This window comes from Erpetoichthys calabaricus, chromosome 18 (assembly GCF_900747795.2).
Source record: "Erpetoichthys calabaricus chromosome 18, fErpCal1.3, whole genome shotgun sequence".
Taxonomy (NCBI): Eukaryota; Metazoa; Chordata; class Cladistia; order Polypteriformes; family Polypteridae; genus Erpetoichthys; species Erpetoichthys calabaricus.
This window is the reverse complement of record NC_041411.2, coordinates 24,047,290-24,069,771: the sequence shown is the minus strand read 5'-3', so window position 1 is coordinate 24,069,771 and position 22,482 is coordinate 24,047,290. Positions and strand designations below refer to the sequence as shown.

The 22,482-nt window shown below is 36.4% G+C and overlaps 1 protein-coding gene across 1 annotated transcript in view; it reads right to left on the bottom strand.

Moving 5' to 3' along the window:
• kremen1 (kringle containing transmembrane protein 1) overlaps positions 1-22,482 on the bottom strand; it is a 122,331-nt gene that overhangs the window by 53,691 nt on the left and 46,158 nt on the right. The window contains exon 2 of the mRNA XM_028825252.2: positions 7,119-7,281. Within this exon, the coding sequence (XP_028681085.1) occupies positions 7,119-7,281 (163 nt within the window). The remainder of the gene's footprint in view (positions 1-7,118; positions 7,282-22,482) is intronic.

The window sequence follows — 22,482 nt, the reverse complement described above, 5'->3', positions numbered from 1 at the left end:
TTAATTTTGAGTCCAGGTATCTTTTGAAATTCTGCTAGTGTACTGAGGACTGATGGTATGGAAGTTTGTGGGTCTGATATATACAGTACCACATCATCTGCTTATAGTGATGTTTACTATTCAAGCCCTTCCGTGGTAATTCCCTTTATCTCTGATGCATTTCGAAAGTGAATGGCCAATGGCTCAATGGCTATTACAAAGAGCAATGGTGATAGGGAGCATCCTTATCGAGTACCACATTCTAGTTTGACATAGTTTGAAATAATGTTGTTAATACAAACAGAGGCTTCTGGACTGGTATTGAGTAGTTTAATCTATGCACATACATTTGGATTTATTGAGCTAAGATCTTATTAGACTTCTCTCAATCTTCATAGTATTAAAGTCACAATTGAAAGATGAGCTGTTCAGTTTTCTTTGTTGTCAACAGGTTAAATTCCAATTGCAAAATCTGTCTTTTCCTATAAAGTACCTCATTTGGAGGCCTGGCATATTCTTGATCAGTTCTGCTAATGTCATTGATTAGTTCTGACTCCTTCTTGGTTTCCAATTTATTTTTGTGGGAAAGATACAAAATAATCTGTCATCTTAAAACAACATCAGAGTCTCTTATAGTATTCCTGCAGGGACCTCTGAGGATACATTTGTCTCTAAAACAAAAAATAATTGGTTTGCTTGGAGATAAATTCTGTACAGTTCTCATCAGCTAAAGAAAGGTGGTTAAGACACCAGCTATGGGACGAGTGTGTAGGGCATAGTGATTTAAGCTCCACGATCAGTGGGGTGTAGTCGGAGATAGCATCGTACTTGCAATATATGATAGTGGGCAATAATTTATCATCAATCAAAAAATAATTATTGAGTAACTGTGATGTACTGGTGAGAAGAATATGCTATTAAGTTTGGATTTAAAAATCTCCATGTGTCCGATAAGTTATGATGCATTAGAAAGTGTGATTATTTTAATAGTGTTAGATGTTATCGCCGCTATCCGTGTCTGGATTTAAAACACAATTAAAGTCTCTGGCCATTAAAAATTTATGAGTGTTCATATTAGGAATAGATGCAAATACATTTTGGATGAAATCTCTATCATCCACATTAGGTGTGTAGATATTTATCAAAATTTTTTTAGACTGAAATAAATTACCTCTCACCATGACATATTAGATAATATGTCTGATGCTACAAATGAGATTGCTCTATGTATTAAGATTCCGACACTTCTAGTTTTCTTTGTATAGTTTGTCGAAACGGATAATCAGGCTTCTCGGTTTTGAGTCATTTTATCCATGTATGCAGTAAGCTATTGAGATCTGTCTGATTTGAAGAAGTCCTCTTCCATATTTTTAGAGAATAGTTTAGCTGTGAAATTCACTGGGTTTGGACTTTCACAGTTTTCAGGGAGACCTTTAATTCTGGTGTTGTTCCTTCTATATCTATCTTCCAGGACAGCTAGTTTGTCACCGAGCACTTTGCATTCAGATTCTACAGCAGTTGGTTTTTTGTCAGCGATGGATGTCAGTTGTTCAGCTTCTCCAATACAAGACATAAATGTGTGCTTAAGTTCTTCAAGCTGAACACCAAGTACTCTAATTTTATTCTCAAAGTTATTCAAATTTTCCTGTATTTTTTCAGCAGTTCTACCTAGAATGTCTTTAAGCTTGCAGCAAAGTTATTACTTAAACATACTTCCTGGTCTTTTATATCCTGAAGCAGTCTAGTCTGTTGTCAATTTTGTCATTTCTCTTGTGTACTGTATATCTTTCTTTATATCCTTTATGTCATTCTTTATATCATTTATATTCCCCCCAAGTGTGGTAATCATTACCTTGAGCTCAGACAGTTTGTTTCCATCTTCTCTGTGCTCCAAAGGCAGAGCTGCGAGCCTGTTTGGAGTTGATACTATTAACTCACTTGGGGTATTGGTAGTAGTGGACAGTCGGGATAGAGAGGCCATGCTCAGTTCCGATAATTCGTCTGAGACTGGAAAATCACATTGCTTTCCTCACTGACAGTTTTGCTTCAACTTTCTCTCTCTATTGGAGCCAATGCTGCAGCATGAGATTCCGGCAGATTGTTTCCTTTGTCTGTCTCTTCCAAGTCAGTTTCTGGCAGGCCGTATCATGAACTTGACTGGTTTAGACTTTGATGAAGCTTTAGCTGCCTTTTCCTTCTCTTTCTGAACCCTTGGTCTGCTGCTCATGCGTTAAATATACTTGTATATACCTGTACTTAAATCCTCTTGAGTTAATTAAATACAGGATACCGCAGTTTAAAAAAAAAAAAAGTAAAATAACCCCACTGCCAGCAGAGGTCTATCCTAGACATCCATTTCTTGCAACAGATGTGACCAAGTTCCACTCTGGCTATTGTCTATTAGACAATATCTTTGCACCACCTTCAAAGTCATTGAGCTTTTCTCCAAACTAAGCCATCTGGAAACAGCTGGAGATACAAAATCTGAAACTTGGACAAAAAAAATTGGCCTTTTTCCTTTTGTACCAGAGACTGTTGTTTGATGATGTTGATGTGCTGCCTTCACAGCTGTCTGATATAAGAAATAAAAGTGCTATTTTTTTCTTCAATATTTTATTTCTCTTCCACCGCATGTTTAAGGTGTGTTTTTAGACTAGCATTATGCTGAAAGATAAAATAACCTAATTTTCAGGGATTGTAAAGCAAAACCGATTCTGTTTGTAGTGTCACATCTCACATTGATCATTTGATTATTGCTGCCTACATAATGGATGGATGGATGATGCATTTCTGTATATCATCCAGGAAATGAAATGGGTAACCACAAAATGTAGACACATCAAAATGATCGCATTCTCTTTGGTTGGCTCATTAGAAATCATCACAATTTGTACTACTCTTTAAGTGTAAAAGTAAGGGAATTTAACTGAAGGTGATTTGCCAATTATTTTATGATCACAATATAACTACAAAATGAATAACAGCCATTTACGATGAAAGGTTTCAGAATTATCAACCAGCTCCACTTCTGTGGCTTGACAGGGAATTAATTTGGACCAAATATTGTCATTCAGCACCTGCTACCAAGCATCTGGATTATAAACTTAGCTGGAAATTCAAGAAAATATGGCATATGCTGAGGATAATGAACTCTTGAACCTTCTGTTTTTGACTCTGCTAAAAAAACACAAGATGGGCAACTCAAGCCCCAGTAATCATGTGTGGCTAGGCTGGCAGCCTTTATTCCCTGAGCAAATTGATGAAATGCTAAATACATTCAGACTCAAATTACCACAAAAATGAACATATTTGAAAAAATAAGAATAAATATTTACCACTGTTTCCATTACAATGATCTTGTTTCTGTAATACAATACTATAGTGTATATCACACTGAAGCAGAAAAAGAAAAGCTTTTTAAAAAGAGTACATGAACCCTGGTAAGGTGAGAACCAAATACCATAACCAACTGTGATGACGCTACTGCTCAGTACTTACAGTGATCTGAAAAAGTCCTTTCAGTCTGTGTTTGCAGATTAAGTGTAACTGCTTGTAATGATATTAATAATTAAGGATACTATTTATGAGTCAGTTTGATATTATTAAAGCTATACTCAACACATCAATGTTCTTCACATTGTTTTTAGAGCTAGTGCAGAGAGAAAAAAACCCTTAAAAGACCAAAATTCAATAGTTAGACATGAAACATGTGCCCCAGTGTTTTTCTTACAGACCTGAAGCTTTTCTCCTTGTAGGAAGAACAACAGTATATGTCTTAAGTGAGTATTCTGAAGATAATACATTGTTAATACAACATTGCAAGGATGTTTTACTGACCTATAGTTTAACAGATGTCCTTCCACCTTTGTTTTTGATTCTTTAAATGCATGTCATAAGCAAGAATTAATTTATATCTCATTTCAGCACTTAACACTAGAACTCTTGAAGCCTATGAAAATATTCGTAATGCTAGGCTGCCTTCAATTCCCTTGCACCTCGTCAGCAGAGTCTTTGTTTTGCAAATATGTCAATCAACACAAGCAGCCTGCTAGCCCATAACCCACCGAGGCAGCTAAAGTCAAGTCAGCAGCAAAATTCTCACAGCTTGAGTCTATGGGAGTTAGGCATCTGGAATTGTGTAGGGTAAATAATATATTGCTATTTGAAATATTTATATTCCGTATCTACAACAATCTGGGTAAATGTAGGATAACAGGAAATTCAAGGCAAGAAATGTTTAACACATAACTAAAAGAGAAACTTTTTTCATGTTATAGTAATAATAACAAAATGCTGATGTGAACTGTATAATGTGTGAAGACTGAAGTCCAAATATCAAATAAACACTTTCGCAAAAAGTATAACAAAACAAGTGTGCTTTTATTCAAGAATATAACTGAAGAAAAGACATTATTCAATTTACATGTTGCTGTCAATACGTAAAAACCAAAGCACAGATATCTCTCAACATAAAGGAGACATGTCATCTTGGCTGGTGTAGAGATAAGAACTGCTGCCTTATAACCAAGAGGTTGCAGGTTCGAGCCTGGGTCATCCCCACATCCCCTAGTGCTAACTGACAACCATACAGTAAGGATTTCAGCCTAAGCTTAGCACATAGACAAATTATAAACAAATAGCTCTTTATTGCTGAGACTCCATCTTTCTGTGATATCCTGATATCATTTATTCCTTCTTACAGCTTAACAGTAGTGAAAAGTCAAGCAAAATGACACCTTTTATTGGATAACTAAAAAGATTACAATATGCAAGCTTTTGAGGCAACTCAGGCCCTTGGTTACATCTTGAAGAAGGGGCCTGAGTTGCCTTGAAAGCTTGCATATTGTAATCTTTCTAGTTAGCCAATAAAAGGTGTCATTTTGCTTGGCTTTTCTCTACATTCATAATGGCTAACACGGTACAGCACCCTAATATTACAGCTTAACATAACACTTTTCCAAAATTACCTAAAGAACTATGTTGTACTGCTGAACACTTAAGAAAACCAAATATTTTCTGTGCTTCTTCACATTCACACAAAAACCCACTCTTAACTACATCTTGATTCCAGAAATACTTACATGAAGTCACCAACCTTGCTAACATGCAAGCACTGGCATTTTTCAGAAAAAAAGAAAGGAATAAAATCTCTGCATCAATGAAAACGTCTTTCTACCACAAAAACACTACTGGAGTTTGTCCCTATGCTCCTGTGATGCTCCTGAGTATATTAATGTAATCCCACATTAAAATCGTCTCTCTATACAAACTTAATATATTAATAAGTTCAATATTTTCCTGCCAGTGCCCTGACATGGACCAAAATTAAAAAACACTTCAGCCCTCAGCTGGTTTGACTACTTCAGCTTCTTGAACAATTCTGTTATCATCAAAACCCTGTTATTAATTTAAAGCCTGTTAATTTCAACACTGTATACTAACAACTGAGGTCCAAGCTTTTTTAGCTTGCCTGGGGTCAAATAATTCTCAAATACCTAACTTCTACTTCTTGTATTTTAGTTAATTATATTTTATTCACCAACTCTACTCATCTTAATTCTAGTTTACTGTCAGCCAACATAGGCTATCAGAACAGGTGTATTTTCTGCATGTAATAAATCAAAGTGAAATCACACCTCTCTAGTGAAAGTTTACATTTCTGATGACCACTCTTATTCCAGCTGTTTTCTGCAATACCATCTTGATTGTAGTGCAAAACAAGTGAGGTTAACATTATACAGATGTTTGAATCCCAAATGTATTGGCCAAGTTAGATCTTTGAGCCAGTAGAAGCACAGAAGCAACTAACAAATTGAATCATAAAATTATTTCTCTTAAATATTTGGGCATATAATTTTACCTGCACTGCTTACATATAGTTTCAAGATACCATTTCTGACAGGCAAACTATTCCCTGGCCAGCTATTCCAGAGACATCTAAGCAGACAACAGATGTCAATGGTTATACTTCAGTTGGTTCACTTCAAAAAATCTCAGTTCTGGTGCTGGGCAAATAGGGCATGGTAAGACCGAATTAAAGAATGTTTCGGGCTCAAGACAGTCCAACCTTTCCATACCGTAAGATGTCATTTGGCAGATTCTGCAACTCATTTTTAAAGTTCTCATCTACACATTTTATTATTTATTTCTTGGGCAATTACCTGTTCAAATATGTGAATACAAGCTGTGATTCCAGTCTTTGATGGGTTGAAATCTAAGTGATCAACATAGGCCTCTTTTTTTTTTTTTTTATTTGAAACATGGTTTATTCATTTTGTCTGGTAGAATAATAATACACATCCAATCCCTTTCCCTTATAACAGCCTTTTTTTCTTTAGACAGAGCTGCCTGTTTTTGCCACCACCACTGTTTGCTGGAAAAATTTAATGCTGGTCGTTACTGCATTGACCTGCTTTAATGACTAGCCTAGTCCTGTCAGCGCTTTGGTTTTCTGACATGCTTGTCCATTTATCATTATTTTAATTCATCCATTGTCCTTCCCTTCACACAATGTTATTCAGTTTTAGTATTATAGCTATAAACCAAGTTTACATGGCCCAAGTGACTGCAAGAAAGACGGTATTGCAATGCTGTTGATGGTATATAACTTTAGACAACAGAACAGAATGAGAACAATTTTCTTATTTTTAGAACTTTATTTGGTACTTTAATCATTTTTAATTTGTTATACCCTTCTACATGTTTTGCCTAGTTTACAAATTTTCTTCCTAACCCTACCAACTGGACAGACACACAGATTCACTGACACACACACAGACACTTTTACTTTTATTAAACTGGATAAGCTGAATTCTGTCCGTCCGGCAGTTGGTCACTGTTTGTCATATTCAGTGTTAACATTTGCAGTGTACCGTCTATTGAAATGTATATTGTAATGCATGTAGTAAAAAATGCATGGCATTTTTCATTCAAACAAATGGAGCACCACAAACTTTAGCACGGCTTTTATAAATTCCATACCAAATGGCACATCATGGAGACACAGCAACTGAACTGACACACACTACTCAATTCATTGAGGTGGATTTGTATATCAGCCTTCCCACAAATAAGCAGTGCTAACTAAAGATATGTCTTAGATTCAAAGAAACACTTTCACCCCAAAGGGGTAGCTGTACCTGCAGTAATTGTGCCTTCCCAGGCCGCCCTCTCCATTTGGATATTTCACAGTGTTGTATGGGTGTTGAAAGGTCTCGTTCCAGTAAAGACATGGCTTCCCCCCTTGCAGACATGTCTGGTTTTGCTGCCCTCTGTAATCTTCTCCATTGGCAGTGTAGCATTCTGTAAATTAGAGAAAACATGTCCTTGAACATGGGCTACATGTGTGCAGAGAGAACAATTTTGGTACTGAAGAAGAATATGTCAAGGGCTATGCAAAAGAGTCTTCACAAACTTCAATTCAGCGCCCATCTACTTTGATCAATAATCCATTAAATAAGACAATAAGATGTAAAAACTCAGCAATGAAAACTGTTGGGAGAAGTTACAAACAAAATGTAGATGAGGGAGGAAATAAAAGCTCTTAACTATTTTTATATTTAAAGAGCCTCTGTCCACCACACTGAAGCATACCCGCAGGCCTCACGCGGACACATTTGACTTTAATTAACTCTTCTTCTTGTTCACTCTCTTTCCCAAGTTTTGTTCTCATTTTTTTCACCCCCCACACCCACAAATCAAAGCCCTCCCATCTGTAATTAAATCAGTATGCCATTCAAACGTGAAACTGTCAAAACTAAAACAAAGCAAAACACATGTAGAGTGGAGTCTGCAAATTTCAGCTGGAGCCTTTTGTAGGAAAGACGAACATTCTGGGAACAACTCCTCGCATTGTGACTGTACAGTACAACAAAAAGCACATTGCAGTGTGTTCAAAGAAACGGAGAGCAATATCAAAACTCTGTTCATTATGGATGGCCACAGAAGAGCCTTAATTAAGCTCCTCCTCACTGAATCTTGTTGGACTGTCAAGAAAACAAGAGCTGTGTGTTTCAGATTCCTTTCCACCTTGTAATGAAAAGCATCTTCTAGCAAATTAGAAACAGTTTTCCCCCACACCCCATGATGCTTTATTTAATAATCTCAGATTATTATTGTGAATGCCATGAAAACAGACAGCTTCACTCAGGACTGCTGGACAGATGCAAACAATGGGTTGCAAGAGGAAAGAGAGAAGAAAGAAGGAGCTGCTAGTGTGCCTAACCTCGTTTATTGTTGTTGTCAAATAATTAAACTGCAAAGGAAGGAATTCTAGTTTTATAGGGAACAGACTCCAACACACTCTTATTTGATTCTTGTTTTCTTCGCCCTCGTCTCACACGCTCCTGAAGGGGAGTACACGGCACAAGTCCTTAATTTAGTAGTGGTGAGTTGTTCAAGGTTCAAAACTTATAAACAACTCAATGCTATTTTGTCAGAAGGAGCAATGGAGTGACCGTGTGTGATATCTCATCACTATGGAGGAAATTCTAACAAGCATATGGCCAATGTGCCAAGGGCCTTGAACTTACTTGTAACTATCTTCCTAGTATAAGAAAAACTAAGCCACTAGCTACAACATTTAGCTGATTTATATTTGATGGTAAGAATTAAGGCAATCAACAAAGACAAAATATTTAAAATATTGTGTGTTCTGTCATCCTCCTACCATTTTTGATATCTACAAGGATGAGAGGCCAAGCAACATTGCACTTACAAATGCATTAAGAATGTTAGTGGAACTTTTTGGTGCAACATAATTTATGCAATGACAAAAGAAAATTATAAAGGCAAAAATGTTCTAGCCATATATACTGTACATGCTAACACAGTTTCAAAACTGTGTTAGAATAAGGCACCGCATGATTATTAAACTGCAAGAAGAAACAATTCAGGTGGACAGATGGCTCCAGTGGTGGCATAAACACTGACACCAAGGAGTTGAAAGAAATAGCTTACTTTACTTCCAAATGTATTTTAACTCCAGCAGACCCCCGTGACTCTGAATTCGGATTCAGTAGGTTGGAAAATGGATGGAAGGATGTATTTTAATGATTTTCATGTATTAAAGAGTGTGACTGAACAACTTCAGTTTTGATTCAGTTGTAGAGGTAAGCAGCATTCTGTAGGGCAAGCACTAAAAAAATAGGTTTTATTAATTTACGTTCACTGACCTTAATAATAAATAATAATAATACATTTTATTTATATAGGGCCTTTCCCATGCTCAAGGCACTTCACAGAGTTTAAGAAAGGACGGCAGGGTATACAGTATATAGCATTGTACTAAACCAGATAAATAAATAAAAAAGAGTAAGATAGTAAATTCAGAGAAAAAAGCCTAACAGACAACATAATTGATGGTCTAGCACCCACACACACAGGTTACATGAGCATCTTGACACAGAGGTAAACCCTACTGTTTACAAAGTGCTACAATTAGAATAGTGACTTCAGAAATGATTAGATTAGTCCATATATACAGCTAAATAATCAAACCCAACTGCAATTACTGGTTGACCACCAAATTTTAATAAGAACTTTTGAAAGATCCATCCATCCATCATCCAACCCGCTATATCCTAACTACAGGATCATGGGGGTCTGCTGGAGCCAAACCCAGCCAACACAGGGCGTAAGGCAATGGAAAGTAAACAACATTAACATTCTCTTAATCCAATTCAGGATCACAGGGAGCTGGAACCTATCCTGACAGCACTGGACAAAAGACTGGAGCCAACCCTGGATAGGTAATTCAGCCAGTTGCTAGGCCTGTATTAGATTCATGCCTCAGGTTTGAATTCCTGTTGTTCATGCAGTGTTTACACATTCTTGTCATGGGTTTCCTGTGAATACTCCTCAAATGCCTAAGATGGGTATATTATATTAATTGGTGATTTATAAATTGACCCAGTATGAACAAGTGTGGCAATTTGAGTGTTTTTGACTTGTGATGGACTGGAACCCTCATGCAGGTACACAGGTGGACTCTAGATTTGGATTACCTAGGTTCAGTAAATAAGAACAGCTACATGTTCAAGGATTTTCAAAAATGTAAGGGACACTATGGCATTTCTACAATGTGCTAATGAATAGTTAAATTTTTGAACATAATGTCAATGAAGGACTCGTTGCTTTATGTTGATTTTAAGGATCTCCTGCAGATTTCAATGTTTATCGTGATGAATGTTTTTACCATTTTGTGCATTGGTAAGTGTCCTTTACATTTAAAAAAGGGCCCTTCTGTTTAAATTTTGAGATTGAATCCTCCAATGATTTCCAAGCCTTTACAAGAATGTTATAAAATACTCCCTTTCGATAAAAGGGAGCTAGAGAAATCAGTCTCCATATGGGTGCTAATATTGTACTTAACTGGATTTCCCAATGTTACAAACTGAAAGCAGCAAAAGCAGGTCAATAAAAACATGTGGAACTTTAATTTTTGTATGCAAAATTATGTGTCCTTAGGGTAAGCTATGTATTTATTTATTTTAATACCTCTTCCAAAATAATTTTTCATTTACTTCATTTGTATTTGGTAATGTTCTAAATGTTGGATCAAACTTTTGAGTTCTCAATGTTGAAATCACTGTGACAAGGCAAGATCTGCGCAACACCATATATACATTTTCTGTCTTCCAACCAAACCACTGTCAAATTAGTGATGGCGGAACTGTTTATAGCAACCAAACATTCTAAGCACTTTGAGTTACATGTACTGTAATTGATTATCTTCCCCTTAGTACTTTTCATCTAAGCATCTTTACATTATAAACCTTTAAGATCTGAAGATTATTTAGCTGGACATATTTTAAGTGAATGACTTATTAAACCCTGTAACACATCCATAACAAAATATAACAATCACTTAACAATTAGATAACAGATCATAAACATATTGAGTTCTATGGTCTTGCTGGCACACTATTAGCTTTTAGGAAGTACGTAATAAATAAATAAATAAGTGCAAGCAAACATCTGCCAACAAGATGTTAACTAATGTCTTCTTTTTTATTATAATTAAGAGTGGACAAGCTAGACTGTATGAATTAATAACAGACTTATAAAAAGTAACCACTGTTTTTTTTTATTTGTTAATACAATTAATAGGCTTTTAAAATAACACATGGCTAATTTGGCAAGGATGTACATTTTGAATGGGCATGCAGAATAGTGATTACAATGGATATATCTGGATATATGATACTTAAAGTATGTTGCAAATAAGTCTTGTTGGAAGTGCATAGCTTTATATGGGGGGAAAAAGAAAAATAGTAGATATAATTATAGGGTAGCGAACTTAAAAGTAAAACAAATGCCATCATGAGCCACACCAATATTTACATAAAAAGATTTGGCTATTTGGTTCTTCCAGATTGACCCTGTGTCAATGTGCATGTGGGGGCTCTTTGATGGACTGGCGTCCCGTTCCTGCATTGCCTCTTGTTGTGGCAGGATAGCCACCCCCAGTAGGTGACAACAAAATTTTATATGTAATGTGTGGTGAACATAGAAGCTCTTTGCACTCACAGAAGAGTCACAATGCTATAAATGGCTTGAAATGTCTGCAAGCAATATTTGAGCTCATATGTTGCTACAGGCTACTAAAGCTACATTATGTTCAGACTTCAGATAATAGTAAGTCAGTTCTGATTTTTGGCTCATATCTAATTTTTTGTTTGACTGTTTAAAATAACTTTGTTAGCCATTCAAATCCATTATGGCTGTGTACCAATATCTATTCTGAATCAGCAAAATTTTATCAAAATGTATTTAGAGAAATGTAACCTAATAGACAACCATAAATACCATTTCATGAAGGATGTCAGTGGATTTGTTTCTCACAATGGCAAGTGCTCAATTGAGTGGAATCACCACTGCTCGAATTTGCAAGTAGAAATCTATGGACACGAAAGAGAAGGCACTTGGGAAGATGTCTCAGAAAAATATGCACATAGCAATTTGGCTGTATTGGCAGGCTTTCTCTCATTTTTGCATTTCACATTTCCCTAAGAAGTTTGAATCTTTGTCACACTAGTCAAAAATGTTATTACTATCTAACATCATTATAAACAAAGATTACAAATGGCAACTTTCTGTTTATCTCACCAGCCTAACAGGTAGATCACACTGATGGCAACAACATAATCATAATCTTGCCACATACCCCCATAAACATATAAAATAAATGTAGTTCTGTGAAATAAGCTAGCCTCATATAATTACCAACGTCAATGACATCTAAGTATAACAATTGCATTTAAACATTTATATATTCTTTCTGTTTACTGCATCCTAGTCTACGTAGACAAAGAACACAATATCACCATCCATCAGTGCATAATATCAAAACAAGAGACCAATTATAGTGAACTTTTTTTCATGCCAGGAGTGAATATGAAGAGTGTTATCCATCAAATCATAGGTGGTGGTAAACAAAGGAGGACAATATTTATGGAATTTTAACTCAAGTTTAAATGTAAGCCTGTATGAGAACTACTTTGAATTAAATCAGACTTTAGCAAGGCGTTCAAAGCATTCAAGTTGCAGTTCTCTTGCTGTGTTGATTGTTAAGGTTAATTTTGCCATGTTTGTGTCTCCTATAATACATCATCCATCCATCCATTTTCCAACCCGCTGAATCCGAACACAGGGTCACGGGGGTCTGCTGGAGCCAATCCCAGCCAACACAGGGCACAAGGCAGGGAACCAATCCTGGGCAGGGTGCCAACCCACCGCAGGACACACACAAACACACCCACACACACTAGGGCCAATTTAGAATCGCCAATCCACCTAACCTGCATGTCTTTGGACTGTGGGAGGAAACCCACGTAGACAACATGCAAACTCCACGTAGGGAGGACCCGGGAAGCGAACCCAGGTCCCCAGATCTCCCAACTGCGAGGCAGCAGCGCTACCCACTGCGCCACCGTGCCGCCCATAATACATCACTTTAAGGATTATTATTATTATTATTGTTGTTGTTATTATTGTTAAATTATTATTTATTTTGTAGCCTATAATTTCTTGCCCCTCCCTAATATTTGACAAGTCCCACTGTGATGAATAAATCTAAGAAGTTTTTACTAAATGATAGAATACATCTGGCATATGGCATCATGAATATTAAGGATTAACATTTCAAACCATTTGTTCTGTCTTAAATTTGAAATGGTATTTGTACATTCCTGACATACTTTGAAAACTGGTCATAGAGAGTAAAACATGTAGGATCGTGATGATTACAAATTGTATAAAGCAGTAAAGGCATTATGGGCTGAATATGGGAATCACTTTATTGTTTAGCATGTGCCATAGCAGTTATATTTCCCTATTCTCATATTAAAAAGTAATAAACTACAAAACAGATTAAAATGTAAAAAGAGGGATTTTTTTAGATAAATGCTTTATTTCTGTTACATTCATTTCTGCTGTATACTAAATGTAACATTTGGAAATACAGTTTAAATATGTACTACTGTATATTTATTAATAATAAAAAATAAAAAGCAGTATTAAGGACAAATACAGTCAAAACATTTCTTTTTTCAATAAAGTAGTTCCATGGCAATGTATATCATCAGTATTTATCTTTCTCACGCAAAAGTATGTCTCTGGTAAACAACACATTGTGTTTTGTTTTTTTTTTAAATGGCACATCTGGAGAATAACAATTTCAGATAGTGTCACTGAAAAAGTGGTATGGAAACAAGGGTAAGCCAATTAGGGTTATCTATTAAATAAAATATAGTTATGTATTTCATTATGCCCTTGTTTATCATTACAATACTACTAAAGTACGATGATTTTACTTGACATCAGTGCATCTTGGGTAGCAGTGTTAGCTGCATCTACACTAAACGTCAGATATGATAAGTCACCAGAAATACTGACAAACAAATATCACATTCTATGTGGCGTGCTCTGACAAAGTGTGATGGTTCATCTGAGCTTTTAGACAAGTTCTGTTTAATGAAATGAAACTACACTCACCAAATTCTATTTTACTGACCAGGCCCCCTATATTATGTACCATATATCTTAAGCAGTTTATGTAGAGTACCTTACCTGGATCACAGCCTACAAAATACACCATAAATGGAGTAGTCAGATTCAGGTAAGGTTGATGTCATTAATATATATTAGTCTTTTCTCCAATAGCAAACACATTTTTGTATATGGGTGAGGATACATCTGTGTCTAATTATGTTATGAAAAACTTGGGTCGAAGAAAAAATAATGGCAGGAAGACAGAGCAAGAATTCTCTATTTATACAAAAAATAAATGTCACAAATCATCTTTATCCCGGGTTCCATTTCAAAATGAGTGTCACTGTGTCATATTTGTCAGTAGATTAATCTTTGAAGCTAAACTTAAAAGATTAAATAAATACACAGTGGAAAAAGAACATCAGGGAAAACAAAAAATGTGTGTGTTTGTGTTCTATGCGAGCAAAAATAACAGCAGTGGTAAACTGTAGCTGTTCCATTTGCATACAGTGAGGTGTTTTCAGGCTCTGCTTGTAATAACGGCCTCTGATTATTCCCTTCTGTCATAATATGATGGCTTTATTGTGGTTTTTATCAGAGGTCTTGATTGAAAACAGAACCATTACCGCATGAAAGACTAAAGACCTTCTGATGAATTTATAACTACAAATAGAAAAAAGTAAAAAATAGCACTTCAAAAGCACAAGTGGCCAGTCATGGGCTTTTGTCAGATTCCTCTAAACCTATCAAATAAAAATTACGAAGGCTATTCCTTTGCATCAGTTCATCTTTAATTATTTCCATGGGATTGTTACTAATTATTCCCATATTAAAGATTTTAGTTTGCTTGTTGTGCGAGGCCCCATAAAGCCATCCTGGCGACAATGAAACAAACAAACAGTTGAAACAAATAGTAGAAAAGGTCTGGAGGGACTTGCGACCCACGCTGAACCACAATCAACAGCATTCTTCAAAAGGGAACTGCCTACTTGTGGCTAGCAAGCCCAAGTCAAGAATGCTCTGATCACTCTGTCCTGTAATGGCAAAGGAAGACAAGGGGCCAATGAGAAAACGTCAGTGGACTCTGGACTTACAGAAGTTGGACCCAAATGTGTCTTCATGTATAAGGAGTTTAGACTGAAGACCTTTCAGGACTACCCCCTCAAGGCCCAAGTGTGCTTTTAGAAATAACCTGACAACTTTATAAAAGTCCAGCATACCCATATTTGAGAGTAAACATACAGTAAGTACATACTATAGGCTCTACATGCACTAGTACTGTATAAACCTAATATAAAAATCTAAACATAATTTAGATAAATATCAACAGAAAAGTTTATAAATATACTGAACATCCAGAAATACCAATGCCATTGCCCAGGTGTATTTCAAAATTATTTTTTTCTGTCAACCAAAGGGAAATTTATAAATAAATTAAAAAACTTGTTATATTTATAAAGTTAAATTACAAACCACCTTTTTTGTAAGGTAAGGTTGGGAGCATGCGCTGATAGCATGGAACATTGTGAGGTTTTTTTATGGTGGCTGGAATGCCATCCTGCCTCCAATCCCCAAGTTTTCCCTGCAAGTTGGAGGACCAGTTTGTAGGGCTGGATGAAGATTAATGTCATTCCCAGGATGAAGCAATTGCAGGTTAAGGGCCTTATGAACCATATCAAATTTTTTGTCCATTCAATATAAAATATCAAATTATTATTTTCAGATAAAACAACTCACATACTGTATAATAAGCCTACACAAGAAAAGCACACATTCCATTAGTCTGGTCCCAATTTATTGAGTTTTTACCCCTCTGCTTTATTTATGTTCATTGTAAAGATTCATTTTATTGGGAATTATTGCCTTTCAAATTGAAATGGAAAATCTGTTGGTATAAAAAGGATCCTATCCTGTAGTTGTCACAGTTTCCTCAAAACAAATTTGTAGATATTTTAATGATTAATTTTGTGCAGGCATAGATTAATGGGGAATTAAATAGGTTCTAGGGCAGTGTGATGGCCCAGTAGTAGTGCTGCTGCACCGAGTGCGCATGTTGTCCCCGTCTCCATATGGGTTTTCTCCAGGTATTCTCTAGTTTCCATCCACAGTCCAAAGATAAGGTGGATTGGTGATGCAAAATTGGCCCATGGTTAGTGTGTGTGTGTGTGTCGGATGGGTTCAGGGTGACAGGGAGCCTGTGCCTATTCCAATAATACTACACACAAGATGACAATCCGCCCCATCACAAGGCAGACTGATATAAGAATTTCACATAGGATGGCATTATAAAAGTACAGCAACATTAGAGGAAAATTTACACTTATGCATTTATTTATAGCTTATGCAGTATTGGTTATTTGTCTTATGATAAGAAATAATTATTTCATTTTCATGTAAAGACAGATGCTTAATCCTAATGATTGACAAATATTTGAAGAATTAAACAAACCTAATTATTTTTATCATCAGTTATTGCTGATATATCTGGCATAATGTGGACATATTTAAAAATTCAATATTTCTGCTAGTACTGGTTTCCTATTTAGGAATGGATCCTGTCTCAATCACACCTGATTGTTACTGGGATCGGCTGATGTAACCCTGGATTAGATTTCATCAGTATGATAGTGAATGGATGAATATTTCTGTCAGACTTTTTAATGAGTGCCTTTGGACATGAATTTGTTATATTCTAAAATAATACTGTAAAGCTCTCAATAAAGATCCCCTAACAGCACCTTTTGGGTGACTTCAGCTGACTTTGCATATACATATTTGGATCAAAGTTTGAAAATCAGGCGATCATCTGCCTACCTACAACTCTGTTCTATGGTTACCGGTGGTCCTGCATATTGCTGTTCCAGGGTAACCAGAATAGATAAGGGGCATATTGCCCCATAATGGGAGAAGTTGTGTATATTTACGACAACTCTGACCCCTTCATACTCAACATTTTAGAGACACTTTGAAATGATGACTCCCTTAACCAAGAAGGGGAAATGCAGCCAAACCAGTTCAATGACAACTCACACATACTGTATAATAATTCATATCACTGAGACATTATTATCATGTTAAACCTTAAAAGTGATGAATATGGTGTACATGCTCTATTTTAGTTCCCTTGTAAGAGGGCTGATTCTGCACATTTGCACTGAATAACAGTGTTGTTTCTTTTGTCAGTTTATATCGGCTAGCAATTGTCACTTTGCAAGGAACGGGCCAACAGGTCAGGGATACCTCAGCAAAGCTTCACTCCATCACACCTGCTTTGTTGGAAGTCATGAACTGACTGGTGAGGTGCTACATTAAATTTTCGTATGATGTGGGTGTACATACATAAAACATAACATGTTTTTGACAACATAAAAATGCATTTTGCAACACTGACATTGCAATAAGGACTCGATGCAAGAGGAGGGAGGCTGCTCTACCAGCTAAAGAAGTTCTGCAGTGTTGTGACTGCATATGTACAAGGTTGATTGGCATAATTTAAACATGGTTGTTTTGGGGGTGCAGCCAGATGATAGTGTCACTTACTGCCTGCATCAAGGTTAAGACAGAATGAGAAAATAAGCCCAACAGCCATTATGCAGTGACAGACAACAGGCAGTGCTCTTCTCTTAAATATATACTTTGTCACAAGAACAGTTCATCTGCACAGACCAGTGTCTACACAGACCGAATTTCTTCATCAGCATTGTCTATTCAATTATGTTACTAATTTGCAAAATGCTAACTACCATTTTCCTTAGCTTTCAGCAAAGTTCCCTTGCATATTCTCAAAGTGGTCCAGCTTCCAAACGGATGGCAGTGAGTTTCATTCTTAACTAGAGTCTGAGGGCCTTGATGCTGAATACCAAATTCCACCTTAAGACAGAGATAGATATGCGTTCAGGCATAGGAGTGTATTTAATCAAAGCATCAGAATGATTCAGTAAAAATTAAAATTATGACACAAAACTAAGATTATTTGGTTGATTTTTGGTAACAAGTACAGTTTTCAAGTAATTATCAGATAAAGGGCAGTCTGGAGGATACATGTGTCATCCAGCTTTTCTTTTGGAGAGCTCTTGTGTCTTTAATAAGTACAGTTTGAAAGCGGAAACAGCACAGACAACTCAGTAAAGTGGCTGCTTTATACCCCAGTGCAAAACACATTTTTATGTTGTGTGGTGGCTGAAACAGAGAACTGTTTAAAAGGCTGTCTTTGATGATTAAAATGAATTTCATAGGTGCTCCATACATTGGACTGTGGAGAACACCTGAGACTACCTTGGTGAAAACCAAATTAAATTTTGCTCTCATAAATTGATTGTAAGAAATGATTCTGTGCCGGAGAAACACTAAAAATGACCAGTAAAAAAATCTCAGTCAAGCTCCACAACCCGTTGGCATCTTATTACTCAGCATCAGGTTGCCAGATTTGTGGTGGTACAGAAGTACAGGGAGCCGCTGTGCAATTAAAGATATAGTTGAATTCCTGGGGAACAATCAAAGTTAAAAGTGGCTAGTTAATGTGTAATTTGAATCTTAGACAGCTGCATCCATCATGCGTTCAGGGATGTTGGTAATCAAATAAAGGCTTCTGAACAGCTCTCCTTTACTCCAAAAGTTAGTGTGCAGGCACCAGCAAAATTGTGATAAAGTTGACAATTTGGTTCTGTCACTGTAAGCCGGAACATGAACATATTGTTTGGTCAGAAATGACAAACCTAATTAACAGTGAGGGTGTGCCTTCAAGTTAATTGAAAATGGACATCAAATAAACTGAGGTTTTCTCAATGTACTCCACTGTTTTCTCTAATCCAAGAGGTTAGGTCAGCTAGGAGAACAACAACAGGGTCATACTCCATGTTTTGAACTTCCCTTGAAGTGTGGAAGAAGTTGAAACTATTCCAGTTCACACCAGGAAACACTGACTGCCTGTCTGACCTGGCACACCATCAAGTAAGGGTCAGAAGGGTAGCATGAACCTTTCATTAACAAGGTGTACAGAACATATAGATTAGATTAGACCTGAGATTAGCCTGTGCATTGAGGTTCTTTGATAAAATTACAAGCAATTTACTGTAATTCATGTTGGTAAACTGATCAACTAATGGTGTGATGGTGTTTCTGTACATTTCATTATAGCAAAACATCTTATACGCTTATGTAGATGTGAGACCTAGTGAACTCTAAAAGTATGAATTTAGACAACACTTACTCTTGCACATAATAAAAAAGAGTCAGACTATGTTTTGTTTTATAGTACTAACTCATTACTGCAAAGTAAATTAGAAAGAGAAGATTGGCTGATTATCGTCTGCTCTATAGTGACATGGGTGAAAAGGTATCTGATTTTTTTTTGTCTTTTTTTCTGTTTGCCAGGTGTTGTTACTGTCTATCAGTATGGTTACTACACTGAGGCTACCTACCTGTGATCATACCATCTTGCTTTTAATCATGCAAACCTTTCAAGCAGTTGTTCTCAAAAATTCATTGACGCCTTTTATCAATTGAGACGTGTAAGGTGATTTTAAAAGGTAACAATTACTTGCGGACAAACCACTGGGAATTGCTGAGATCTGTAGAAATATGAATGTTGACAGAGAAATTACTATGTATAAGCATACTGTAAAAAAGATACCAGAAATATTTGAACATTTCATTCCATGGAGAGAACGTAACTTCATTAGCTGTGCATCACTGACAAACACTGCGTGTGTCTTATGATAAACTATTCCATAGACAAAAATGAGGCATTTGGGACACAGGCATAGTAAATATAGGCAGAAAAGGTGTCCGGAATCCATATTGTATATTTTTATCCAGTCAGTGGTTGAGACTCTCTATTAAGGAATCCATCTAGCTAGCTGGGCAGCATGTAAACATATAGTAAAAATGTGATATACATTCTGAATTAAAAAAACATTGCTGATATTCATTCAGTGACAGTTTATCAGTTTTGAATGATCAAAATTATTATATTTGCAGTACATCATAAGAAAAGAGGGGAATCCATAGTTTAGTGGTCCACAATTTAAACCACTGCTGCCCCTAGAGATCTGTCAATTGCTAGCCAACTATGTTCTACGCAGCAGTTGGAAAATGATAACTGGTCTTTTACACTAATGAAGAGTTTCATCAGGATCAAAACTCCGTACCTGCCTCCGTACCCATAGGCGAACACCACACCTCAAACTGGCAAACACACATTTTTGAACACCTTGGCTGAATCGGAAGACCTTTCTTATTTATTTTTGCAAAATCTTTGATTATCACAATCAAGGAAGGGGGTTAGGGTATGTGAACTGAAAACAGGAATGTAATCTTCTCTAACTTTTATGGTTACTGCATTAGTTACATCACCCTTTGACAAAAAAATGAATACAGTTAAATGCACACATGCAACCAGCAGACAATCGACATCAATCAAGGCCACTCAACTGGCAGTAGCTTTGCAGTGCATCGCATGAATGTTGAAGTGACTGGAGGCTTACGTATCAAATCTGAGTCAGCAAGTCTGAGGAAAAAAAGAAAGAGGGACACAAAAAGGTAATTATGAGTGTTGCTTTATTGGTTGACTATAAAATGCCTGTAAGCCATTAGGTGGATGTTTGCTAAACAAATACTATTCTTCATTTTGTTTAGTCTAGCTTGATATCGGCTATGTACAGATTTCAATCAAAGGCCTAATGCTTGCCTATCTGCAATCATATGCATTCCATGGCCATACTATTTTAGCCCCATTTGCAAGAATATTATTTTGTGTACAGTATGCTCTTTCTGCAGTGACAGAAGTGAAACACTCTAGTTACGAGTTCCACTGCCTAGAGATCACCAGAGGGGCAGGGAGTTCTTTTTATTGCACTTTTGTTTCTGAACGTCTTTCTGCTTTATAGTATATTGCACCTTTTTTTTAATCATTAGAATCGGGCTTATGTGTATCAAATATGTTTTTTCTGTAGTTATTGACCTAAAATAATTTTCCTTTTTCAAAATTTACAATCTAGTATAGCCTATAGATGCGCAACTTCATCAAATGTGTTAGATATGTGTAGTGTTATTGTATACGTTTTGTTTATAAATTAAAAAAATATATATTTTATTTAATTGTGGCATTCAGGAGCCTGAGGCATATTCTGTAGTAATGCAAAGAGCATCATATGAATTGTGTGAAAACAGCAGCCCACATTTAAACTGGCAAAATAAATAAATAAACAAAATGGCTGGGGCAAGTGCAATCAGTTGGTTCGAGAACACCATCATTGCTCCAGCCCCTCAATAAACAAGAGCCTTTTCAGGTTTCATCTTTCAGCTACAATACATTACTGTCTACCAAGGGGCTTGGAGAAAGGAAGGGGTGGAAATGACATAAAGAACTGAGTCATACTTTAAATGCAACATAGACAAGGAGTATCAGTGGATGGTGGAATGAAATTGTATTTAGAAATATTTTACAATTAACTGTAACTTGCATCAAATGCTAGGATATCCTGAAGTTTCTGACTACATGTAGGATACTTGTGCCTAATTCCAAATAAATATATCTATCAACCCATCCATCTACCTTACTGATATTAAATAGTTATGCAAATCCTTTTGAAATTATATATTATATATTTTATATATATATATATATATATATATACTAGTCATTTAGCCCGTTACAATAACGGGCGCTAGAACAGTAGTGCATAAACATTAGTAGGAACAGTCTATATTAAATGGCAAGGGACTTTGACCTCATTCTTTTTGTTGGTCGTATTTTTCTTTCTTTCAGCCTTTCTTTTGTTGATGTTTACTTGCTGAGCTGACCGTTCTTCGTGGGCTGCCGCCGTGTATTGTGTGTCTTTAATTTTCTGTGACAGTAATACTGTCTTGTACGGCTCTATTCAATAAGGGCGTGCACAAAAAGGCGAGCTTCAAAAGGGTGACCTCAATTGAGCGCGGCGAATAAAGGCGTTCGTAGATAATTTAGTTGAAATGGCTCTGGAATATGTGAAGAGCAACAAAAGTGCAGATCTTTATTTACACGCGCCTTTATTCGCTGCGCCCAATTGAGGTCGCCTTTTTGTGCGCGCCCTTATTTAAGGATGCCGTCTTGTACGTCCGCTGGCTTGTACGTCCGTAATATACCTTTAATTTTCTCTGGCGGTAATACAGGCGTGCGCGTCAATAATATGCCTTTAATCTCCTCTGACAGTAATACTGGCTTGTATGTGGCTGTAATATGCGTCACTGTATTGTGTACCTTTCTTTAATTTCCTCTCGCTGGTTTGTATTTCCGTAAAACGCCTCTAACTTTCTCTGACAGTAATATCGCGCATTGCACCGTGCCCCGCGCATGCGCACTTCATCAGAAGACACCCACACACGGACACCTGGACGCACAAAGGGATTTTATATATATATAGATATATATATATTTATATTTATGTATATAAAGAAATATGAAATTCCTAAATAAGATCTGCTCTAATACGTTAACTTCAAAAGTCACATAATTAGTTGATTAGAGTCCAC